The sequence below is a fragment of the Pinus tabuliformis genome, chromosome Q (genome assembly GCF_031772625.1).
Source record: "Pinus tabuliformis cultivar Carrire ecotype Pingquan chromosome Q, CPIR1, whole genome shotgun sequence".
Classification (NCBI taxonomy): Eukaryota; Viridiplantae; Streptophyta; class Pinopsida; order Pinales; family Pinaceae; genus Pinus; species Pinus tabuliformis.
Window position 1 is genome coordinate 654,762,197 of NC_142296.1, and position 25,987 is coordinate 654,788,183.

Consider the following 25,987-nt stretch of genomic DNA (forward strand, 5'->3'; position numbering starts at 1 on the left):
GTTACGATGAAATCCTTTGCTCATGATAAAATCCTTGGGCCTGATGGCTGGCCCATTGAATTATTTTTACACTTCCAGGATATTATGGGCACTGATATATTGGCGGTTGCAGAAGAATCTCGAAAGATTGGTTATATCCCTGGTGATATTAATTCCACTTTCATTACATTGATTCCTAAGGTTTCACATGCATCAAATTTTGTTGATTACAGGCCTATCCCTCTTTGCAACACCTTATACAAAATGATTTCCAAAATCATTGCTAATAGGTTGAAACCTACATCGTCAGATGGTATCACCCAGGAACAATTTGGGTTTCTTCGTCAAAGACAAATTCAAGATGCGGTTTCTATTGCACAGGAGACTGTACATACTATCAAATATAAGAATCTCGAGGTGATTATTATGAAGTTGGACCTACAAAAATATTTTGATTGTGTAGATTGGACCTTTCTTTGGTTGGTCCTACACAAAATTGGCATTTCATTTCAAGTTTCAAAATGTATCATGGCATGTGTATCTACTGCAAACTTTGTCATATTGGTTAATGGACTTCCTACTAAATTATTTTCTGCCTCTCAGAGTCTCCGAAAAGGATGTGCATTATCAACCCTTCTTTTCATTCTTTTTATTGAGGGACTTAGCATATTTCTCTTGTAGGCACATATGGACGGGTCACTGACAGGTATCTTTATTACTGGACAAGTTAGGGTTACTCATCTTATTTTTGTCGATGATGTGTTACTATTTGGTAGATTATTTGTTCTGGAATGGAGATACATTTATGGTATTATTGACATATTTGGAACTATCTATGGATTCCTTATGAATAATACTAAATCTCATATCATTTATTCTTACCCAGATGATGCACTGATACTGGAGATTTCTTATATTTTTGGTGTTATCTACACTGCATTGGATGTGGGTTTTAAATATATTATATTTATGTTCAAACCTAATTGTTATGGAATTAAGGACTAGATATGGCTTATAGAGAAATTCCACTGTAAACGTTTATCATGGGCACACAAGTGGCACTCCCTGGAAGGCAGGCTTACTCTAGCTCGAGTAGTCCTTCAGAGAATCTTTGTATATTGGATTCATTTTTTTTCTCTGCCTATGAATATCATTAAAATGATATGCTCCATCATCTCAAACTTTATTTGGGATGGTAACTCTGATAAGAAAAAATATCATTTGGCCAACATGGTGATTCTGACTCGGAGGAAAGAGGAAGGAGGATGGGGCATCCTTGATCTCGAGCGTATGAGTTGGGAATTACTTATGAAAATTTATTGGTAGGCTCTAAATGGAGATGGTCTTTGGCATAACATCATCAAATATAAATACCTCCAAAATAAATTGATGATATTGTGGATAAAGGTTGGCGCACACATCCCACGCGACATATCCTATATTTGGAGGATATTTATGAAGGTTCTCCCATGGCTTATGAGCAATATTCAACGGAAAATTGGAAAAGTCACAAACATTTAAATTGGCTTGGATCCAATTTGTGGATTTACAGGTGATCACATCTTTCCGCCAAACCTTCTACGGAAAATCCACAATTTGGGCATACACTATGTAAGTTAAATATTTATATAGAATGTATTTTCCAATCCCTATTGGCTCATGGCTTCCAAAATGGGATTATATGGGAACCTTGAAGATAGATGGAATATCTATGTTCGAGACCTTTCACATGCGAGCATATTTCTCATTGAAAAGGAGGATAAATATGTATGGAACGACAATTTGGTGATGGGTTAAATAAAGGTAAGAGAGGCATACTGGTACATTTTTCACCTATTATTGCTTCCTCCAGCACATAGTTTATGAAAATGTGGAAGTGGAAGATTCCAACAAAGCTGCAGGTATTTGCTTGGCTCATTTGACAAAAGAGAATCTTGACATGGGACAATCTGTGTCGTAAAGGACAAAGTGGGCCTGGGTGTTGTTTACTCTGTATGGAGGCGATGAAAGACCCGACTCATCTATTTCTTTGATGCTCCTTGGAAAAATCAATTTGGAATGGTGTATTTAAGATGAAGCATTTACAAGCAGATTGGAACTGCTCTTCTATGGCTGATTGTATTTGGGACTGGATTATTGAATATAAAACATTTAGACCACTTCCTATATACATTATGTGGGGAATTTGGAAAATTCGAAATTCACTCATCTTTGAGAACAATTTTCCTAATATATGGTAGAGGTGTGTTTACATCGTGGCATATTATAGGGAAGTAGATTTTGGCGGGGGTACACCTATTGTGAGATTGATTTCTCCTCCACTAACTTTAACACCCTTTCTGCGGGGTTACTTTGATGGTGCAACTAAGGATGGGATTTGTGGTTGCGGCACCTAGATCATCATTTGGTCAGGCACTATGTACCATATATGTTGGAATGGGGGTAATGGGACAAATACATGAGCTAAAGTTCTAGAACTTTGGGGCCTTCTTTTCTGTGCATGCAGATTTAGGTTGGTACAGTTGGAAGTCTTCAGAGATTCACAAGTGGTTGTGGAGTGGATTTATAATATATTTACTTTCTACCCACCACTCCTTTTCAACTGGTTTGGCAGAATTTGGAAAGTCATGGAACATTTAACTGATCTAAAAATTACACACACACATGGAATTCAACTCAGTTGCAGATAGGTTACCCAAGGATGGTATTTTGCTTCCTTTTGGTATGTTACAATACAAATTCTATGTAAATTCCATCTATCAGCACAGTGGAAATTTTTCCATTCACAAAGCATTGTTTCATGTTTTTGCAACTCCTGTCGAGTTACGATATGTTTTTTGATAAGAGGAATATGAGGAACACTGATGATAACTACCTTTTCTATTTTGGGTTTCCTTTTGGTTAAGATTTAAGTATTGGGATACTTTCTTAAACTGTGGAGCTATTATGATGTAAAACTTTTTTTGAAATAGAATATTCCAACTTAACATGGATGGACATGTGACTTATGATATATGTAAACAATCTATTATATCTAATATAATATTGTTGTTTTTTTCCTGGTGAAAAAAAGGGTAAAAGATTTATTTTAAGCCAATTTTGTCTTAAATTATTACAATGTGGATACAAGGTGCTAGTTAAAAAAGGGTAAAGGGTTTATTTTAATTGAGTTACCTACTTGCAAAAATGAGTTATTCACTCCAGAGGAACCCGTTACGAAACCCCCATACACTTTGTTCCTTTGATTCATAAAATGCGGCGAAGCTTTTTGGGATCGACCAGAAACACCTCAACAAATAGGATATTCATCAAATGGGATTCGATTTCTTCAACATGGAATCTTCAGTTTCTTATGTGACCAGACCTTGCCCTCGAGAACGTCAACCACAATGGAAATATATCCCTCAATAATTTCATTGAGATCAGTAGGGTTATGAGGCTGAGGTCCATGGCAAAGGAATTATCTGGGATGACGAATGAGATTCTGGGTACATGCTTCTCGGTCGACTGCATGATGAATGGAAAGGATCCTTAGGATGTCCAGGTTGAGATCGATGAAGGAAAGGTTGAGATACCTGAAGAATTCACATTTGGTAATTGAAATGAATTCCTTTCGTTACTGTATTGTGTCTTTGATTTAGTTAAGTTCACTTAATTGTTAGGTGGATGGAACGTAGTTCAATGTTTGACAACAAATCATTTTGAGAGTCGAAAGGACATCATTGAGTTTACTTTGAAAATTGTTTCTTAGTCTGACGATTAACCTATATGTGTATTTTTTCTATTTCAGCCTATAATGTCTTCCAAGTTTTTCCATTGAATATAATGTCTTACAAGTTACAAGATATGTTTTTTTGCTTAATTTCAATCTCACTTTTATATCTTGTTTATATTTCCTGGCTGCACAGTGGTATGAAGAATTAGAATGCTACCCATACACATATTTCCCATGCCTTTTTGGCCACTAGTTTTCCCCATAGTGTTATGAAGAGATCTTGCATCCCCTCTCCTTGAGCTCCTATGCATTTCCATGACAAAGTTGTAGCTTGTCATCCTAAAACCACAAAGACCCTTGATGCTCATGACCATGTGACTCCATGAACCAACATCCAACGACCCAATGGGCGAGCTCTTTCCTCTTTAGCCCAACTCTCATTCACTTCTATCCCCTTCGCTCCAATGCTCCCCACTTCTACATAACCTCACCACCTATGTTTTCCTATGTTTTCCTATACATTTGATGGAACTTTTCTCACCTACTCACCCTCCTCTTTGTAACTCCTTATCTTTCTCTCTATCCATTACCCCCTTCTTTACATTCCTTCCCCTCCTATTTCTCTTTGCATTCCTTGTTGGCCATTGAGGGTCTTCTTTCATATATTTACTAGTTCATGGTATCCCATATTCCTTTAGTAGACAAAACCCTTCTCTCATTTTCTCACTATGCCAATCTACCTTCCATCCCATATTCTCTCATGAGCCCCATGTAAACCACCATTTCATTCAAGGATGGGGATTTTGATGTTTTCTATAACCATATTTGTTAGATACTTGCCCCCTTTTCTTGCTTCTAGCCTCTTGATTTGACCTCCTCTAAATATGCCCTACTCTCCTTAAATTATTTGGAAGGCATCCTTTGGTTGCTAACCCCATTTTACTAGAGACCCTTGACATGTCCCTTGAAATTTTGATTCAGCCCCATGATATAATTTTATGCCGGTGAGTGGAAAGCTTTATATTGCTTTGCCACATCTTCCTTCATGACCAAACATTGTACCATTGGTTCTAAGAATCTTTTGGCTACTATCACCACAAGAAGTGTATATTATATTTTATAGGAGAGAAGAATTGTATATTTCCCTTTGGGACACTCCAAAAATATTTTGACACACCCTATTTCTCGGACACTATAGTCTGCTTTATGAGCTTAATTCCCATTCCATGTTCATCCATGTGGACACCATTTGTGATGTTCGAGGACAACCTAATGTCCTTGTCAACTCCCTCTCATATTCCTTGTCATGTTTTCTAGTATTTGTGTATCCAAAAATAAATTTGGGAGATGAATGCCAACAAGGTAGCAAATCAAGGGGTTTTCAAGTCATTTATTTAGGGTTCCCACTATCATAGTCCCACCATATGATCCACACAATCCATAAATTGGAGTCTAGTGCTATTTAAATTAATTATTAGATGATCATGGTGGGTCATAATTTCTAACCTAAATTCTATGAAGAGCTATGGCTCTTCATAGGATATTATTAGAGATACTTGAGGAGAGACCTCTTTGGCTCAAGGGTTAAGGAAGGATTTTGAATTTAATATCCAACCATCAACCATATCCACAAACTTCGTGCCATCATGGAGGAGGGGAGACATTGCTCTTCAAAAGTATTCTTCTACTTAGTAGGTTTTTCAAAGTTTTTTGATGTTATCTTGAGGGAGGCATTGTTCCATGGATGACATTGGCATTTCAAATATTTTTTTTACTGCTATTATATGTCTAATGGTTTGTTCTTAGTTGGCTCCAAATAATGAATGGATTGTCTAGTTTTATCAAGAAGAACATTGGGGTGAAGCACATGCATCCTCTCTCGCAAATTTCACTGCAAATTTGAAGTAGAGAAATTTTATGTTTTAGTGAAAAGAAACTAGTTTTTGAATTTTCAGATTGTTCACTATAATAGTTTCAGAATTTCAAGGAAACTCTACATGGTATGAGAGTGCTTACAAAAATAAGTCAACATAGGTTGACACGTCCTTATCAAGGGCTTTGATCATAGGCTAAGGAGAAACAATATCTGGCCACAAACCTTAAGGAGTTGATCTAACGTGAAGAGAGGACAAGTTATGTTCCAATCTCTTGGGATATGATAGGGCCGAGATAGGGAGAGTTATGGGCCGAGTATTTTATGACGTTCTGTGCATGTCAGATACTTATGTGATTTGACCTCGGGAAATATATGATCCCTAGATCAACGTAGGAAAATAGATATGGAAGAAGTTTCTAACACAGAGCTAAACGAGTATTGGAGAATGAGTTTAGGGCACCTCTGAGGCAGTTGTAGGAGCCCTAAAGAGGGCCAAAAAAATCTCAGGTCATATGCACAGAACAGTGACCTTATAAGATGAAGGTAAAATTAGGTTAAGGTACATGGATTTGCTACTTCATGTTGGTTGTTGTAAGGAGATGGAGAGTTGGTTTTAAAGTATTTACAACAATAGATCTTGAAGTCCTAGTTAAGGTATTCTCAATGCATGTATAGTCATCGTGGATCAACCCTTAAGTCTGTTCCAATAGTGCATGCTAGTGTACATAAGAGGGGTGCATCATGAATGGTAGTAGGGCTGTCATCAAGTGTTGAGAAGAGGAAAAATTCAAGAGTTTTTAAATTAGTTGTTCAAGGTGTGAACAATAGAGTTTGGTATACCCTAGTTAGGGCTTCCCTCTAAAGTATGATGCCACTAAAATATTTTTCAAAAGATTGATAAATTTTCTCATATTTTATGTACATAAGAGAGAGGAGAGGGACCCTAAGAAGCATATATATAGACAGGGAATAATGGTTTTATTGCGTAAAGATTCTATGTATATGCCAACCCTGAAGTTGGTCATTTCTAGCCTCTAGTAACTGTACAAAAGTGCAAATTTATGGGCAAAATGTGCAAGAAAATCTTGCGCAGAAATTGGTAGAGGGAAACAAAGATCAACAATCTTACAAGTGTTTCATGCTTAGAACAAGCAGGGAAAACATGTGTGTTTTCTCATTGAAACAATTATTTTGTAAGAGATCTATGCTCAATATTTTTTCTTCAATAAAATTCTCAAGCAAGCAAAGGGTTTTCCCAATTGGGTTCCCTAGAAAAAAAATTATGTTTTGAATTGTGTGATTGTTGTTATTTCTGTTTCTATTCCATTGCAAATTTGAAGTACATAAATTTCGTGTTTTAGTGAAAAGTAGTTTTCACTTTTCAAATTGTTCACTATAGTAGTTGCATAATTTCAAGGAAATTCTACATTTGACATCATCTTTTCATTTTTCTACCTCAAGTGGATGCTCCAAGCAAAAAATACTTGTTCATTTTACTTGATCTAAGTCCATGAGATGGTTATCTAGCTCTTCTACTCTTATATCATAATATTCTTCATGACAATGTTAAGGGGCAATCATATTATCTTATACCCTAGAGGAATGTGGTATATCTACCTCTTCTTGCTTTGTGTCTCTTAACAACACATGTGGAGGCCTTCTAAACTATGACTAGCTTCTAATAGGGTATTTTGAGCTCTAAGTGAAGTTCTTCGAAAATAATGGGCTACCTACAACTACTTGAGTTTATTGATAACATTATTCACAGATTTGAGGATATTTATCACCTCCTTAAGGGTTAGTGGATATTTCCCTTATGTGTAGACCTCATGTCCCCTTTCCCTCCTTATACCAGCATACTTGATTGCATTAGAGAGGTCTTCTATAGTTTTTATTGATGCCCTTAGGCCAACATTATCACTCTCTAGGCCTTGATCATTAGATATAGCCTCTATGTCAAGTGACCTCCTTTTGCTCAAATGGAAAGATACATAAACCTCTCTAGCCCAGTAGGAAAGAGATATTGTAATGTCCTGCCCTTTTATGCTATGTAAACATTTTGATTAGGTCAAATTACATAAAAATAAAAATAAAAATAAAACAAATAAAATTAATATTTATAATTATAATTAATACTTACACCAGCCATGATTCTTCTTAATTCCAAATCTATCAAGATCCTAGAGGGATCAAATATCTTGAGGTGCAAACCTTTTTAGAGTGAAAAGAGATTTGATCACTCTCAAAACTTGATAAATCTAGAGTTAAAATAGATCTAAGTTGATTAATTAATAATAATACTTTTATTATCCCCGCATTCAATTTTTTATTTGACTAGCTATTATTCACGTTTGACCATTTTTTTTTACAAATTGTACATACTTTAACCTTACCAATTATATTTTATAATTTTTAATATTATTTTAATTTATTTAATATTTTTAATATTAACTTAATTTATTTATTTTCAGAAAACTTCCCTCCCTCATTTTGCTTTTGCTTTGCGCGGCTAAGGAAAGTTTCATTTCTCTTTGTGGGGCTAACGAAAGTTTCCCCCTCAGTAGAGCGATTGGCAATTGAGATTTGATCCCGAGGCCTTTTGGTTGTGGAGATTTGAAGGGGAAAAGATGTCCAGACATAGAAAGGGAGGCAAGGGTTTGGGAAACGGAGGTGCAAATAGGCACAGGAAGGTACTGCGTGATAAAATTTAGGGAATTACGAAGCCTGCCATTAGGCATCTTGCCAGGAGAGGTGGTGTCAAGTGTATCAATGACCTCATATATGAAGAAACGAGAGGTGTGTTGAAGATTTTTCTTGATAATTTCATCAGGGACGCCGTTACTTATATAGAGCATGCTAGGAAAAAGAATGTAACCTCCATGGATGTTGTCTACACCTTGAAAAGGTAGGGCTGAACCCTATACGACTTTGTAGGTTAAAGAACAAGTCTCTGGTTTTTTGTTCATTTAATGATTTACTGGTGACGTTTTCAAATGCCATAACTGTGCTTTCTCTAGGAATTTGTAAGCTTGTTTTTTTTTAACCAGAAAGGGTAGTATATTTATATATAAATCGTGCCCGTTCATGTTCAAAATCAGGATTTTACAGCAAAGTTTTGAGCCTACTATGGCCTTCTAAAAATTCATTTGTTCCCCATCCCTTCCCAAAGAATTTTTCCCCAAAAAGCCAATTTTTTTTTCCCATAACTAGTAGCATGTGGCTATACATTCTACAATATTGATGTAATAAATATTTATAAGTGAAGTTTGCCATTAAAAAGCAGCTTTAAACTAAGAGAGAAAAAAATTACTCCTCCATCAGTGTTGGATTGTTAATATCGAGTCCAGTATATTATTCATCATTCCTTTGGTTGTTCTCTGCCATTTTGAGCTTCGGTTGCTCAATTTGTTGTCTCAGCGTGTCCACCTCATCCTCTAGTTATTGGATGCGCTCCTTCTTCTCGATCTGTTGCTCCTGCATTTCTAGCACCTCCTTCTATTGTTGATGGTTGCACCTCTACATTCCATATGCTCTTGCACACAACCATTACAAATATTCTTGTTTCTGACACCCTCCTGAGCCTTGCCCTCCCTCAACCCCCCCGGCCGATGGCGACCCCAGGAACCAGACAACGAGCCCTCCTCCACTGAGTTTCTTTGCACACTCATTTTCACCACCGGGGAGCTACCAGAGTGACCAATCTCCAAGGTGTCATGAACCCCCCACTCAGGATTGTTCCAGGAAATCAACCCAATGCCACCATCTTGCTGCACAACGAAAATTCGACCCTTACCAGCGCTCAACTTCCTTCGATGACTGCACACACCACTGGTTACCACCCTTGTGGCCAATGCCCTGACAAGAATCCTACAGAAATTACTCAGTGACCTTAGCCCCGACAACTGGGCCTTTGCTGAGACCACCCGAGCATACACTGACCAAAAAAATGACAGAAGGTCAAACCATTACTCAATTTATAGAAGATGCAGGTACGAACTCTGATGCAGGATTGGAAATTGGTACTCATGATGTTGAGATCCCAATTCTCCACCATTATTTCCCATATTCTCACTTTGTCTGTCATCCTTACCCATGCTTTCCTCCACATGCGATCTGAGCAATTCAGATCAAAGGGATTAAGTGCTTCTCACCCTCTCCCATTTTCTTACTTGCTCCTGTGCTGGAACGTTGGCCACTGCAACTGTTTCTATGTTGTGAGGATTGGGATCTCATGCAATGATACCTTCCAGTACCAATTGTAGGACATATGTGATGGGCGTAACCTCACTGCGGCAGCAAGTCGAGCTGACCTATGCCACAAGGCGTGAGGATGAGTCGAGCCGAGTTCAAGCCGATGAGATAGGGACCGGGTAGCAGGGGATGGTTTGGTTCGAAAGGAGGCATCCCAAATTGAAATGAAGAAGGGTGATGAGGGCTAGGGAGGAGAAATGACATGGAAGAAGAGGGGAGAGGAAGGAAGGGGTGGGGGGGGAATGAAGAGGATGAAGGGAGAGAGGGGGGAGAAAGGGGTATATAGTTGTTAACCCAAAATTAACCTTGTTTATTTTATTTCCTAACCTCTTGATCCAGCCAAGAGTTTTTTCTCTAGTCCAATGTTTGAAAACCTTTACCATGTTTAGGGAATGCATAGTTTTTCCTCTATTTCTTCCAATGTACTTCTTTATGCATTCAACCGACAAGCCAAATTTGCTTGCTTATTTGCTTCCAAGTTATGCCCTCTTAGAATGTGAAAGAATGTCACCAGATCAAAGAGAGGAATCATACCTTGGGATCTCTTAATGATTTGGTTTAGATTCATGTTGTTTGCTGATGAATTGTATTTCATATGTTTTATTATCAGCATTGAGTCTCCGAGGAATAAACCATAAGCCTTAGCTTGATTTTTTATCTTCCTTCCCAAGCCCCAAGCATATTTGTCTTCGATGGTTCCTTCAGGATTAATGAGAATCCCTCCCTCTCCTGCCACCCCAAAATTTGTAATATTGTTAGTGTCGAAGCAACGTTGAATTGCTACTCTTGGCATCTCATCTTGCATTGCATCAGTTTTATCTATTTCCTACCACTGAATGTCTATTTCTTCTATTCCTGTTGTTACTGGAGTATTACAATGCTCTATATGGTTTCTAACTCTTATCAAATTTTGAGAGAAAAACATATTCCTCTATTAACATGGATTCCTACTCGTAGGTGATTGTGGGCGGACCTCATTTTCCTTCAATACAACGAAATCTTCTTTAGGTTTCATTCATTGGTAAGATTCTTAGTTGGTATTTTGTTACTTTGTACAGGCATAGGTTATAAAAATGTTTTTACTTGGCTTGCAATATTTAAAATATTAATTCAATACTTTCCAGAGTGAAGGCTCTGGCTAATATTTAGGCTAGAAATTGCAGTTATGAGTAACCGATGTTTAGCTTCTCTAGGGCCAAACCATAGCATTTATCATTTTTTTGTTCATTTGGTAAACATTAGTTCTCAATTTTCTTTCGAAGCTTCTCTATCAATTCAAGGGAAAAACTTTTGGTTTGTTCCAGATTACTTAAAATAACCATATATGGAGGACCAGTATGGCTCCAAATAATCATACGCACCTCTGTCATGTAGATCTTATGTGTAGAACTACTGTGATTATCTTTTCTATATGTACTAATTCTCACATGTGGTCGAGTTCGGGGCTAACATACCATTTCTATATTAGGTTAGGTACACACTAGCTTTCAACTGTGAATCCATGTCACAGACGTTGTCGACTGCTTCTTGTTTTGATTCAATGGCTTGCATTAAACCTCATCTGGATGCTACTAGTACTATCCTAATACTTGCTATTTTTAGATGAGGTCAGAGTTCTATTTCATTTTGGAATCAAGAGGCCTTGTTTGGATGTGGTAGGTTTGTATCTTTATCTTTGTTTAAAAGACAATGCAGTAGAAGAAATGTTGCCAGATTTTCCCTGAGGGTTGTTGTTGTGAAGGAGAAATAAGTGAAAACAACATCCCCTGCCATGGAAGAGGGAGGTAAAGGGAAGAAAGTAATGGTTGTAGGAGGGGATGGTTACTGTGGATGGGCGAGAGCTTTGCATCTCTCAAATAAAGGATACCAAGTTGCCATTGTTGATAGCCTTGTTTGCAGGTTGTTTGACCAACAACTTGGGATCAAATCTCTAACTCCCATTGTCTCAATTCATAAGAGAATAAAGAGATGGAAGCAAGTCTTTGGAAAACAACTTGACCTCTTTGTGGGATATGTTTGTGATTTTGATTTCCTTGCAGAGGCTTTCAAGTCCTTTGAACCCGAGGCAGTCATACACTTTGGAGAACAGAGTTCTGCTCCTTATTCCATGATAGACAGAGGAAGAGCAGTGTATACTCAGAATAACAATGTGATTGGAACCATGAATGTGCTTTTTGCTATCAAAGAATTCAGCCTAGAATTCCATTTGGTTAAACTGGGTACCATGGGAGAATATGGAACTCCTAACATTGATATTGAGGAAGGGTACATTACCATTACTCATAATGGTAGGATAGACACGCTGCCATACCTAAAGAAAGCAAGTTCCTTTTATCATCTTAGCAAAGTGCACGATTCTAAAAACATAGATTTTGCTTGCAAGGCTTGGGGACTAAGGTCACAAACCTCAATCAAGGGGTGGTTTATGGAGTCATAACTCCAGAAAATGCAGAACACAAAGAACTCATTAATAGGTTGGACTATGATGGTGTATTTGGGATTACATTGAACCGTTTGTATGTGCAAGAAGCTATTGGACATCCTCTCATAGTTTATAACAAGGGTGGTCAGGTACCTTCATGTCACGTAAAACTCCATACTCATTTTGGTAGATAGTTGGGTTAGAACTTATGAAAAGTATTTCAAAAGCTAGATTCACAAATAAGTGACACATGCCCATGTTGGAATCCTTAGTTTTTTAAATAAAAAATTTAGGGTATTGATTTTTACAACTCTTGGGCTGCAGACATGTATTGGATGTGTCTTCCTTGGGAGGTGGAGCTCTAGGGCACCCTTGACAAATAGTATGATGTAGAGAGTAGAAAGAAGTCATGGCGAAGTTGGTATCAAGGATCGTGGGCTGGTTATGCCTCAGCACACTGGTTGGGATTAACAAGTCAGGCAACCGCTACTTCACCAGAACAAAGAATGTGGATGGAGCTTGTAAGTTCTATTTATTCTCTATTTGTATTAATTCTTAGCTATAAGCATCTTATTCGTATGAAATTCATGTATATTGGGTTCAGAAACAAATAAGTACTTGTATGGGAATAATGAGAGACTAAAGTTTGAACACATCCTTTGCAAAATTAATATTTGTTGGATTACTTCAATTAGGAAAACAACTGCCACAAGCTGAATATCATTGTTGAATTTTAACTTTCATGGTTTCGCCCTAGTTCTTGGATCATAAAAAGAATTTTATCGATGTACATTGAACAAGGACCTAAAACAAGGTTTCATTATATTTCCTTGGGAGCAACTTAGCCTCCCAAAATGGTACCCTGATATCTGCCTATACATGGGTAGATACCACATTTTCTGATTTAGCTATCATAGGTTAAGGCTTAAACTTGACTCCATTTGTTCACCTTACCTTGGCTTAGGAGTCCTTGTACCGAAATATTTATTCCACTCCTATTGCTAAAACAAAGGAAAATTCTCATCACACGGCCTGTAGCGAAGACATATCATGAAAATGGGTTGTTGGTGGAGAATTATTTCGTGATTCACATGGAAAATCATCAGTTAGGTTTGACACTTTTCATTCTACATATAGCCCTTCAACCCTACAGATCATCATGCTAAGATTAAGTCAAAGTCCAAAACTGGTAAGGATTCCAAGAAGCCCAAGCAGCCAAACTCTCCATGCAAAAAGCTCACAAAATTTCTAAGTTCTCTCTTTATGGCTAGTGGTACCAAGAAAGAAAAGTGTTCATCACCTCCTTCTATAGGTGACTCAAATTCATATGGTTCTTTTGCGATAAACCCTCCTATGTTTATTCATATGATTCTTCAATCCAATCCAGGCTATGTTTGAGTAAAACATCCAAAGGTTACTTGAAAAAAAGAAGTGGGATGGGTAAAAAGTCTGTCACATTCTGGCCAACAAGTGCAAACGTGGATTGGGATTTTCACCCATATGGGGAGAAGTTTCTCCACATAACGGAAAATCCAACCCCAATTCCAAATCCTCATATTTATCCACATACATCCATCTAAAGGTGCCTACAAGCTCTTGCTCCTTGAGAAGGACAACCATGTTGTAACATAGCTCACCTACTTAGCATACAGATCAACTGAGAAAGTTTGATGGGATGAGATTGAATTTATTATTGCATTTTATGTTAGACTTAGTTCACAAGTAAAAGACTTCACTTTAAAAAAGAGTGAAGTATGTTTACAAGAATGGATAGTCAATATAAAATTTGGAAATTCTGTAAATAAACACTTGTGACCTAAGTCACCTGACACGGGGATTCGGGATTCGAGATTCGTGGTGTCAGATTCGGACACGTAGACCCCTCGGAACAGGACACGTAGGACTCATTATATATTATTTTATTAATATATATATATTAAAAATTAGATATTTCTTACACAAATTTTAATTAATGATACAAATTTATTAATTTCAAATATAGATCTTCATCTATAGCTATTAGCATGCATAGTACATACAAAATTCAAATACATGTCAATCTATTATCTATTTCTTATGCTTGGCCCTCTTGCCACCACGAGAAATGTCTAATTTTTTAGTCTTGTTGGAAATTCAGGATCTTTGTCATTAATATCACCCTCTAAGCATTAATATCCAGAGGTATCTTTGTCATTACCTCTGTATTTGTATAGGGATCTTTGTCATTAATATCACCCTTTAAGCATTAACATAAGATAGAACAAGCATAACATGTCAAGTCAAGATTTTGTTTGAGTGATGCATACATTTTTAGGAGGGTCATGATACAGGAGTTCGACAACCAATGTCACTAACATCAAGGTACATAGAGGGATTGGTGCTCTTGATTAAATACGAGTTCCATACCCTAATACATGACAAAATTCAATGGAAACATTGCAATCCCCCAATCCTAAAATCCTGAAAACTGATAAGTCTGTTGGATTTTGAATGAAATCTAAAATTCTACTTTCTCCATATGAAATCCAATGAGGCCGGAACCACTCTCAAACATCCCGAGTCATTTCATGGTAATGTTAAAAATTTAAGTAAAAGGATGACATCCTTTTACTTTAAGAATTTAACATTACCATGAATAGCATATCAATACTAGGGCCTAGACTTGATCATTAAGCTGCCAAAACGCTTGCCAAATGAAAATATGCGTGGCTGTAATGACCAAATGCAGCCTTTTCATACCCGCGCAGGTCACTTTTGCCGCCTAACAAGTCCTAGAAAACAGGACACGCTGCCAAAATCGTGACACGCAGTCGGATTTGACGTGTCAAAATAGGACACGATGTGTCATGGTTTTTGGACACGAATCTCGAGAGAATCGTGTCGGACACGATGGATTCGGGATTCGTGGGGCCTATAGGACGAATCCGGTTTCATAGCTTGTGACCATCCGCTCTTGGTTTTTCCTAACAGGGATAGACCTTAACACAAGGGTTAATAGCCTTATTACACCATGCAAGCCTTGAAACAATAACCTATAAGGTCTATGGATTGGGGTACTGTCTAAAATTCTAGTCTGTAAAGAATCAGTAGATATTCCATAAGACCTGTCATACATATTACTTGTTACCATGTTTTAATATTAACTAGGCTAGTCAAGATTTATGTAATCCAATGTGTACAAAAAGAATGTTGTGACAGTAATTACACATCATTAGTATGCACATCCGTGGGTGCATGGATCATTAATTTATTATTAGACAGAATCCATAATCCTCTTGACATGTACTAGGATAATTTGCACAAAGGATAACATATGTTGTATCTCATTTCATCTTTTTATACATCCACAATTTGACAACACATTATGTGTAGTTATGCATAAGGAGATTTAAACATTTTATCAATTTTTCATTGACCTCAGTGAGTAGTAGACTGTAAGACCACTGTACACTCTTCTAGTCAACATTGGGTCTCGCTGGTTATATCTTGTTAATTAGGATTTAATACTTGAGGAAGCTTTAGCTGATATGTTAAGAACATTGTCTAGCAACATTAATACATTTACAATACAATTTCTGAAGCTCTGCTATCATCATTAAGCAAATTAACTTGCCCATTTACAGGGTCTTGTCCTTATGAACTAGAATTAGAGAAACCAGATGTGAGCTTCACGAGATTTAATGGCTCTCTAGTGATGTTCCTGAAGTAGATCAGGATGTCATCCTAATGGTTATTCATACCTCTAGCGTTCTTGTCAACTCCATGATTTTGTGATATCTTACTAAAACAGGTTGGTGTTATGTATGGTGAAGATAAATTATACATGTATGCATGATTCTGTGCACTGAAATGATAAATCGTCTCATGGAGACACAAGAAATACATAAATAAGGCAATTGCTACACTAATTTAATAAGAAATAATCACCCTCCAAGTGGACAAAATTTGGCATCCAACTACAAGATATGTGTTTCGTATGTCCAAGGAGGCTAAGGAAATAGACTAACTATTAAGAAACCCATTAATATATAGAACATTCATACAATTATGGCATATTATAAGGCATTCCATGCAGACCAAATCTCATCACCAAAGTGACACTAGAGGCCATTAATCAGTACAAAATGGCATCCACCTAAGCTCTGCATTTAATGATAGCATTACCCATTAAACAATAGCCACTATACAGGAAAAGCCTAGGAAAATGTGCATCCAAACCACAGTGAACTGTTATGCAACTGCTACGGGAATTGCACACAACCCTTAGTGGTAGTTCCAGATATAGCATTAAAAAAAAATAACAACATTCGTCCATCAACAATTCATATATAGCAACAGATGGCTTGTATACATTAAGACTGTGTAATATAGGTGAAATAGTAGCATCCCATGTGAAATTCTCATTCCAGCATTTATCCATCAACAGTTTTTATATAGTACATTAAGACTCTGTGATACAGGTGGATGACTTCATAATTTTAACGTTGCAAGAGTCACTTTCTATCTTACTGCCTGTATGAAAAATCCAAATTACAAGCACATAAATCAATTTAGCAAGAGTCCATTGTATATAGGTAGATTACTATTTTTTACAGGATTAGGTTGGACATAATCACGAAGAATCACAAAGCAAATGGAATTATGGAAGATGTAACAAGGAGCATTGAGAAACAAGACAAATAGGAGGAAAAGGATGTTTCCATCTATTCAAGTTTTTACCTATTTGAACTGGAGAATTTGGCAGATATCGATATGAATATCTACCAAAACGAGCTTCCTGTGTATGAGACTACTCATTGGGAGACCAATAAGGCCATTGCAAAGGGGTTAATTGTGTGATAGAAGAAGGTTTGTAACTTGTAACTTATCATACAATTCTCTTCACTTATTGTGCTTCCTTAACCTTGCAAGCTATATGAAAATTCATAACTTGCAGCAACTCAAATGCATAGTACAACGTGCATAAATCACTTGTGCTTCACGAGTAGTTTATTAGTGACATCCAAGGATGATACTCTGCCTCATTTTGCAAGTTTAGTACCTGATGTTGTGTTTACCTTGTAAATCACAAGGATTGGATTTTTGTGTTTGTTGCTTTGATAGGTGAGATTCTCCACTTGTGACAACCATACCCTAAAGTTGGTAAATTGAGATCCTCAACATGATCCTAGAGCTTCTAACACAGGTATGGTAATCTTGGGTTTGAATCCTTCACCTGTTAATCATGTTGGTTGTCCCAATTAAAATGATTTCAAATAAGCACATGGAAACATAAATATAATTCGGAAATAACAATAGTCAATTTCTAACCTCAAATTGGTTTAATCGAGTGGTCAATGTGCTTACCGTGGCTTTCATTTTGCTCAACTTAGTTTCTCATTAGAATATGTATTTTCCAACATTAATTTCTGAGCATAATATGCCTAATACAACATGAAAGGAACTATATTGGTGTTTTCATCTTCTCTAAGTTTCTATGACTACCTGAAACACATGAACCTTCAATGTTTGTGTCAGAAAATTGGATGTTTTGTTTTGATATTCTGTGGAATTGGTCAGAAAATGAATGATGCTTTCATTGAAGATGAGGTTTGTGACAAGTAGAGTTGGGAATATTTAATTTGATCATGCCTATCACTCCAATAAGGTCCAATATAATTATTGTTGCTCATTTTTGTGCCTATTGTTAGATTAATTTTGGCTCTGTGATAAATTCATGTCAAGGTTTCTTTTACCAATGGGTTTTTTCATGGTATTTCATGTAATATAGTCTATTTCCTAGCTTGATTAATTTGATGACCTTACAACTGTGATTTCACTGCCTTGGATAATTTATCATGTAGTATGAAAATAAGTATATGCATACCACATTAGTGCAGCTACTCAAAGCTGAAGTCCTGCAGAACTTTGATGCAGTCATAGGAGATATTGCACTTTTGATAAATCGTTGGAAGATTGTGGACTTCACACAACCTTAGCTAGAATCAGGCCTAGATGGTGTGGTTCCAGTAAGAAGTAAAGTCCAATGCATGAGAATCTCTACATCAATTTACACTAGAGATGCAGTGTATGATTGTTACATTTTTCCTATGAGTTGTTGTATGAATTGTGGACCATAGGAGTAACCAAGAGTTTCAAGGGTGTCCAAAGTAGCAAGTTTGTAATGGTCTCTGGTAGGTGCAGGGTCGTGGATCTCTCTGTAACTTAAATTTGATTTCTTGTCTACAATTTATCACTTGATATAATTAATATTGCATTGCAAATATTATATAACACTTGTCGGGAAACCATAACTTTTGGCATATATTATGTAATAATTTATGCTACCACAACAAAAGCTAGAAATTCCAGGTTTTCAATATTTTCTGTGTTAGTTTTGTTATGTTTTGTATTCCATGAAACTCATTACAATTGAATTAATGCAAGAAGCTTGTCTCCTGAACTGTGAAAATCTAGTTATTCTGATTAACTCGCTTGAGAATAAACCCTAAATTAGGATAGTCACCACATGTAAATTTACCTGGGAGCTTCACTTTACTTCAAAGCAGGATATTTGCATGACTCTTGTTATTATATTTCTAAGTCATATTTTGTACTTGGACAATGTCACTGCTCTGCTCCATAGGATGGACCCTGTCATTATATTTTTTATTTATGATTTTTACTATAACTTTGTCACCACTGTTGAAATTTTGGTCATTAGCATGATTCCTGTTACTCAACTTTGACATTGTGGCTTGTCCCAAATTCAAGTCATAATTTCCAGTGTTTTGTTCAACATGCTGATTTGTTACTTGGACCAACTCAACATGAGAGATTTCCATGGAATGCTTGATATTATAAGATCCCATGAAATTTTTTCAATTTTTCCATGCCATATCCTTATTTTCTTTTGAAAGTCTTTCATCTTCATTCTCTTGGAGAAGAGTCTCATGTTCATGAAAATTGGCAATACAACTTGAGCAATGATGTTTGAGTAATCTCTTCATAAAAGGAGAATTTGTTGGTGAAGAATTGAGCATATCAACTGATGGATTTTCATTAGAATTAACTGGAACTTCAGTTGTATTCGCTATTTGGGTGAGTCTCTCTTTCACTTCATCAGAATTATTGGAAACATTGTCATTATCTTCAAGATTGAATAGAAATAAAACTTCCTCTTAGTCATGGACCTGTGAATCTGTTGCCTATCACCAACTCTTGCTGCAAGACCCTCCTTTGCTACCTGCTGCTTATAGATTTTTTCCTCCATTGTTCCTTGAGCAACCAAGTGATAGGCTTAAACATGGTTTGTCTGTCCAAATCTCCACATGCTAAAAGGAGCCTGAAAGATCATGTGTTGGATTATAGGAACCATCAACAATTATCACACAATTGGTTGTTGGAAGATTTATACCCAATGATCTAGCGCTAGTTGATATTAAAACACACTGGACCTATTTATTTAAAGGATTATTAAATTTCCTTACTAGTTTTTTCCTTTGGGTACCACTAGTGTGTCCATCAAGCCTGTACCATTCATTACCATGCCTCCAGTATCCATCTTTCTTTCCATGCCGGGGTAATTTTTCAAGAATGACTCAATGAGATCTAATGTACTCAAACTTTGGATGAAAACCAATGCCTTAGCACCTCGCTCAGAGCTAATGGCCAGGAGATATAGCAACAAGACCATCTTACCGCTATAATATTTTTTTTTCATAAGATATATCTGGAATAATGTCCTCCCACCATTTATCAACTCGTAGGGGAACCTCTTCCAAATCATTGTCTTTGTTTTTTCTTGTCCAATCCACTCTACCTTTCATCTTATCTCCATTCAAGAAGTCATGTTTCATATCATCATCATTGAAGCTACCATCCAAAATGAAATTCTCAACTGTGTCATCGTCTTGTTGAGAGTATTTTTCCTCTTTGGCTGTTTGCATTAACCCTTGATGATTCCAAATCTTGGTTAGAGAATGATATGTGTTGAAGAAGCATTTCATATGTGCCTCTTTTACACATATATTCTTTGTATTCTTCGTAAACGCATGTACTTTTAAGAATATGATGTATAATTGTTGTTGTAATGGAGAATGCTTCACAGATATCACATATACACATTTTGGAGGAAGCTCATCCTTCATCACATTCAAGCTGATATGTTGTACAATACCTTTTAACTTTTCACATAAGACATGCGATCTTTGATTCATTATTTTTACATTATCTACAGTTGAATTAGCATGCTGCCCATTTTCTATGGGATTTTGGAAACAGTTTCTGAACTCTGGTTGTTTTCCCAGGAATCCTTCATTTATGTGTTAACTCAAGATCTGCATCCTTCAGCTTTAGACCTGAGAAGAGCATATGCTAATGTTTGCGCCCAGAGGCACTCTCCAACCCAGTCTGCAAGAGATGTTGTAATGTCCCATCTTGTAAACATTCTGACTGAATCAATTATATTTAATAAAAAACAAAAAAATAACCCTAAATTAAATTAAATAAAATTGTGGGTAGACAAGCTATAAACACCTGTTTCTTTTTTAGTGAAAGAGAGAATCTACCAGGGTTCTGAACCAAGGGTTTTAGGAAGGTTTTTGCATTCTAGGGAGAATGTGAGCAACCATGGCTTGGTTTTGGCTGGTCCTTAAGCTGCAACATTCATTTTCTCATATGAACGGTAAATATTTTTACTTACGTTTTCATTTTTCAATTTAGTCACTTGATGTTTCTTTCTTTGTGTGTGTGTGTTTTTAATACATTTATTTTTATGTGCAAATGAATGCAGGTCTATCTACATGATGGAATATAGGTTCCAGGGCTTTAGCTACATATGAACTATCTGAGGGGAAAAATGTTGAGCGTGGGGAATTTCCATTGCCCACCTAGAAGTGTCGTACAAACGTGATCACCTTTGAGTCACCCTTTACTTGATTATCACTATGGATAAATGCAGTCCTTCAGATCCTTTACTTCTTTAAACAAGACCTTCATATTGTTTATTTATTTAAACAAGACCTTGACTAATTTTGTTAGTAAAAAATTATAATTTTTAGAATTTTGATTATATTTCAGAAATATAAATGGATTAAAAATAGGACAAACTTGAATTATGATTGAAATTTTGTTTATGTTTAAAATTATTATTAGGAAGTAAAAGATAAATTTGATAAAAATTTAATTTTACCAAATTTATCAAATTTTCAACCTTAGAATGAGTAATTTACCAGCGTAGATCCATCTTAACCTCGATCTATCAAGCACCGAGAGGGATCACCCGAGGTGCAAACATTTCCTCAAGTTTTGCACTAAAAAAAAAGAGGTTTGCACCTTCAGAGATTTGATCCCTCTCAGCATTGTTAGATCTGGGGTTAATATGGATCTACACTAGTGGTATTTTCAATACATACTTACAAATACAAAGATTTGATGGATGAATCACCCCCCTCCCCTTCCCTTCCCTCTTTCAGTCATAAACTGGATTTTACCTGAATCTAGTGAATGTTTCTGTCGCTGAAATGTTTCCCTTTCAATTTATAACTGGTTTTTACCTCATTATTCTACTAATCATGTATGGAATGATTGAGATGAGTGGTTCAATCATCAAGAGTGAAGGAAACAACATAAAGCATTATGGTTCAGTAGGCATACTAGTCCCCAATGTGGAGGCTAAGGTGGTTGATATTGTAACAGGGAACCCCTTGCCCCCCAATAGAAGAGGTGAATTATGTTTCCTGGGCCCTATAGTTATGATAAGTAAGAACACATTATGATACATTTAAAGAATTTAAGGGATGATATGAATTTTACTAGCATCCTTCAAGATTTTTATGAGCAGAAAATAGTTACAATTATGCAGAGACTTTCTGAACTCCATCAGTAAAATTAAATCCACTACTACGTTATGCCTTTAACCTGAATTGACATATAATTTAACTATTTTCCGTTGTAAATCCTACATTAGATCCTTTAGGGCTTTCCTAGGAAAGTGGCGTCTTCAGTGTTCTGGATAACGTAGAAGGATTTCATGCGAGCCATCAATATTTTTTCACAAGAGTTTCGTTTATAAAAGGTCAAAATTTAATCTGATCGGCTTTTGAATCTCTACATAATACTACAAGAAGATACATCATTGTCTGTAGATTCAGAAGGTTGGTTGCACTCTAGATTTTACTTTGCATGATTTCACCGTCTTCTCACTGATTTCTTGTTATTCTAGGTTGATCTATCAAAACAAGACCCTAACTTGAAATCCATATTTCTCCAACATCCTTGCATAGTTTGAAATGTGCAATATATGGATGGAAATATGATTCAATTTATTTTTTAGTAGTGTCGTACATCAGGCTTTCTCAGCATCTGATCCCGTCCAGCAAGCTATTTCAACAATTTTGGTACCCTGATTTTAGAGGAGTCATTCTCTAATGCCCTAGCTTAGATTGTAGATTATAATATATGGCTGGAAAGATGACTCGGAGAGATTTCTAGTAGTGCAGAGCACTCCACCATATTCCCAATGGCATTAGAGATATCTGCACTTCTTTTAGGCCTATTTTTCAGCTAATTTTGGTCACCAAGACGTTTCTTGTTGATGGTTTGAGGGTACTTTTGGTGGCACACGTGTGGGAGTTTTCTTTATGGATAGATGCATGATTTACTATTGATTTCTCTACTTTGGATTCACAGTTTCTACATATTTGGAGGCAGTTGTACACATGGCATTCTGATGTTCATTCACACCCCACATGTGGTTTCTTAGGTACATTGTACACTTGGCATTTTTCTCATGATGACACATCATCACCAATCTTCATTAACAAATATTTGGAGGCACTTTGGTGTAATTACATCCACTTGTCATATCTCTATCTCACACGTGTGGTTGACGGGGCGTTTCTTACATATTTTGTTATCCACTTGGATGATGTGTCCCCACATGAGAGGTTTATGGATCAATTGGCACATCAAATTTGTGTTTGATTGCACACTTTGACCTATTTTTATGATTTCTTTCACATGGAGGATTCACTTGATCATCATTTAGCCCATGCGCTAAAGTGAGGAGGCCATGGTTATTAATCTTTTCTTTTTCCAAAGAAAACCTTGCCTTGAAACAGTCTGTTTGAACCAGTTGAGCTAACTGACCAAGCTTATACATTGTTATTTATATACTAGGAACATAAACAATTTGGTGGAGTATGATGTGTCGAGACTCGAAACATCAGTCCTTGTAGGTGACTTGTAGATGGGCATATGATTCTCTGAGTTATGTTCATCATATGTTTTTCAAACTCTTTCATTTAGATGTCATGTCTTTTATCTACTGTTGTTTTACTTTATTTTTAATGTGCTTCTTATGGAGTTAATTACTAAATTTGAAACATGTATTTGTGTTACTATTTTTTGTGGGCCTTTAACTTTATGAAATACTATTTTATAAAAAATTTGTACTTCGTTGTTTTTATATTGGCTGCAATTGAGGAATCTGGTTGGGCTACTGCCAAGCATGATGTATACTTGATAAGTAATTATACTATTATGCATCGGTGTTCATTGAACCGAAGAAGAACAAAAGTTCTCAATGTTGTTGAACCATTGGTTCCAGCTCTAGAGGTTGATTTTATATCATTTGTCCCGTGTAATACTGACAAAATAATGTTCTTTAGTTTCCTTGACTTGTATTATAATCTAAATTTCAAACAATTTTAATTTTAAAAAGGGGAATTGTATCATGACTTATTGCAGGTATGAAAAAACCCATGGGTTGTACAACAAGGTCTGGGACGGATACGTATCAGTACAATGTGTGTTGAGGGAAATCTTCTGGTTGCTGGTGGATTTCATGGATAACTGATAGCCAAGGTATATTAAGTTTGTAGTTAGAATATTATCTTCTGAATAATACCATGTGAAATTTGGTTTATTAGTCTCTGGAAGTGGCATGATGTTTGGATTGATTTACCTTTCAGCCTTTGCTTCATTCTTGTCCAATTTTTTGTCTTGTGCATTCCTCATGTTTAGACTGTACATGCGTTTTTAGATAGCTGCACTTGAAGAATTATTTTGGAGTGTTGTGCCCAAAGCATGTCTAAGGTATTTTTTCTATGATGTGCTAGAAAATTGAATTTTGAATAGATTAAACATTGCATTACATTTGTGTGCCACCCTTGTGAAGAGGGTTTTTTGAATTCCATAAAAATAATCGTACTACTTTTGTTCAAATCATATGTGTGTGTGTATGTGTGTTCTGTAATAAGAGAGAACCTAACATTTAGGATGATACTGCCTCCAGAATTTGAATCACCATGGAGTTTTATATTGTGCAAAGATCAGTAATGATGAGAATGCTATCACTAATTCCAATGAGATCTATGAGAATGCAAGGTAAAACATATTGGGTGAAGGTAAATTGGCTTATCATATCAGTATTGCTTGAGAATTGTTTATTTGGTAATGTGTTGGGTTCTGATACAATTTGAAAAATGCATTGATCATGTTGGCAGTGGTGCAAAACACTTGATGGCCTCAAATAATGACTCAGTTGTACACATGTTTGATGTTGAGACCTTCGTTATCCTCCGGAGTAACACTTTTCCATGGGTTGTAAATGTAGGCTAAGATCTCTTTTCAAGAGTCAATAATAAGGATTTAGACATCAGTATTAGTTTGAAAATGACATTTAATAGTGATAAAATTCAGTTTGTTTTTGTCTGCTTCATAGCATACTTCTATTAGCCCATATAGAACAATTGTGGTAGTGGTTGGAGATCATGCTGAAGGACTACTTGTGGATCACCAGACAGGGAAGGTACGAAATAGTTTCTCATCTTGTTGGTTGGGGTTTTGATTACATAAGTTGCTTTTATCTTTTTATTTTCTATATTTTTTATTCATTTAAACTTTCTAGGTGGAGTAGTGAAATTATATTCTTTGTAGGACAATATTCTTTGCGGGGCCATTATTATTTCAAAGGATAGTCTATAGATATCATTTTATAACCTCACTGAAGTTTGAAGCAGAAGATTTAATGGCTGGTGGCGACTACCCATTGGCTCTTAAAGTCCCATGACACTCCCACACATCTAATTAGGCCATTATACTAAAGGGTCGATGTCAATAATAATATGTAATTACTAATGACTTGCTTTAGGCATGTTTGTGAAATTGAGCTTATTATGTTTTCCTATTGGCATGACATTTACATTTTTTGTTTATCAAGATAATGATAATTGTACTAGTATTTATTAACAAGCGTGCATCTTTTTCCAGGTTGTTTCTAGTCGGAGAGGGCATTTGGACTATTCATTTGCATCTACATGGAATCCATATGGTAGATATTTTGCTACAGGAAATCAGGATACTACTTGCAGAATCTAGGACATTCAAAACTTAAGCTCATTTGTAGCAGTCTAGAAAGGTTGGCTGCATATATGGACAAAATTCACACATATGCTCATTTTATCTTGTCTTAGACAGGGCATCTCAGAAGTAGGTGTTGTTCACCTCCAACTTTATTTATTGTTGGAAATCTGCACATTTGGTCTTACATAATATCTTAGGAGTGATCCCCTTCCAGTCTTGCAGTGTAGATTGTGTGAATTGGTTCTTTATAATTGTCTTACTTATTTCCATTTCACTGTAAATTAAGCTATATGGAATGTCTCACCTAAAAATGTGGGATATTGCCTGTTGTTATGAGTTGACTGCGCTTGTAATTTAAACTTTTGCAGCATGGTATTCCAACTAAGATTTTGGTCAA

General features: G+C 36.2%; 1 protein-coding gene and 1 pseudogene across 9 annotated transcripts; both read left to right on the forward strand.

Annotated features, from left to right (window-relative positions):
* Positions 1 to 3,142: 3,142 nt before the first annotated feature.
* On the forward strand, positions 3,143 to 25,987 carry LOC149221213 (putative WD repeat-containing protein C2A9.03). Of its 9 annotated transcripts, none has more exons than XM_089385045.1 (8): positions 3,144 to 3,572; positions 20,532 to 20,663; positions 23,974 to 24,090; positions 24,269 to 24,321; positions 24,521 to 24,612; positions 24,732 to 24,837; positions 24,950 to 25,036; positions 25,498 to 25,987. In XM_089385045.1, the coding sequence occupies exons 4-8, from the start codon at positions 24,313 to 24,315 to the stop codon at positions 25,603 to 25,605; spliced, it is 402 nt and encodes a 133-aa protein (XP_089241171.1). In that variant the 5' UTR covers positions 3,144 to 3,572; positions 20,532 to 20,663; positions 23,974 to 24,090; positions 24,269 to 24,312; the 3' UTR covers positions 25,606 to 25,987. The 9 variants fall into 9 exon arrangements, with proteins under 9 accessions (XP_089241168.1, XP_089241171.1, XP_089241170.1 ...); XM_089385044.1 differs by having other exon boundaries at positions 20,532 to 20,648; XM_089385047.1 differs by lacking the exon at positions 20,532 to 20,663 and adding an exon at positions 21,017 to 21,132.
* Positions 11,593 to 12,437, forward strand: LOC149221214 (UDP-sulfoquinovose synthase, chloroplastic pseudogene; annotated as a pseudogene).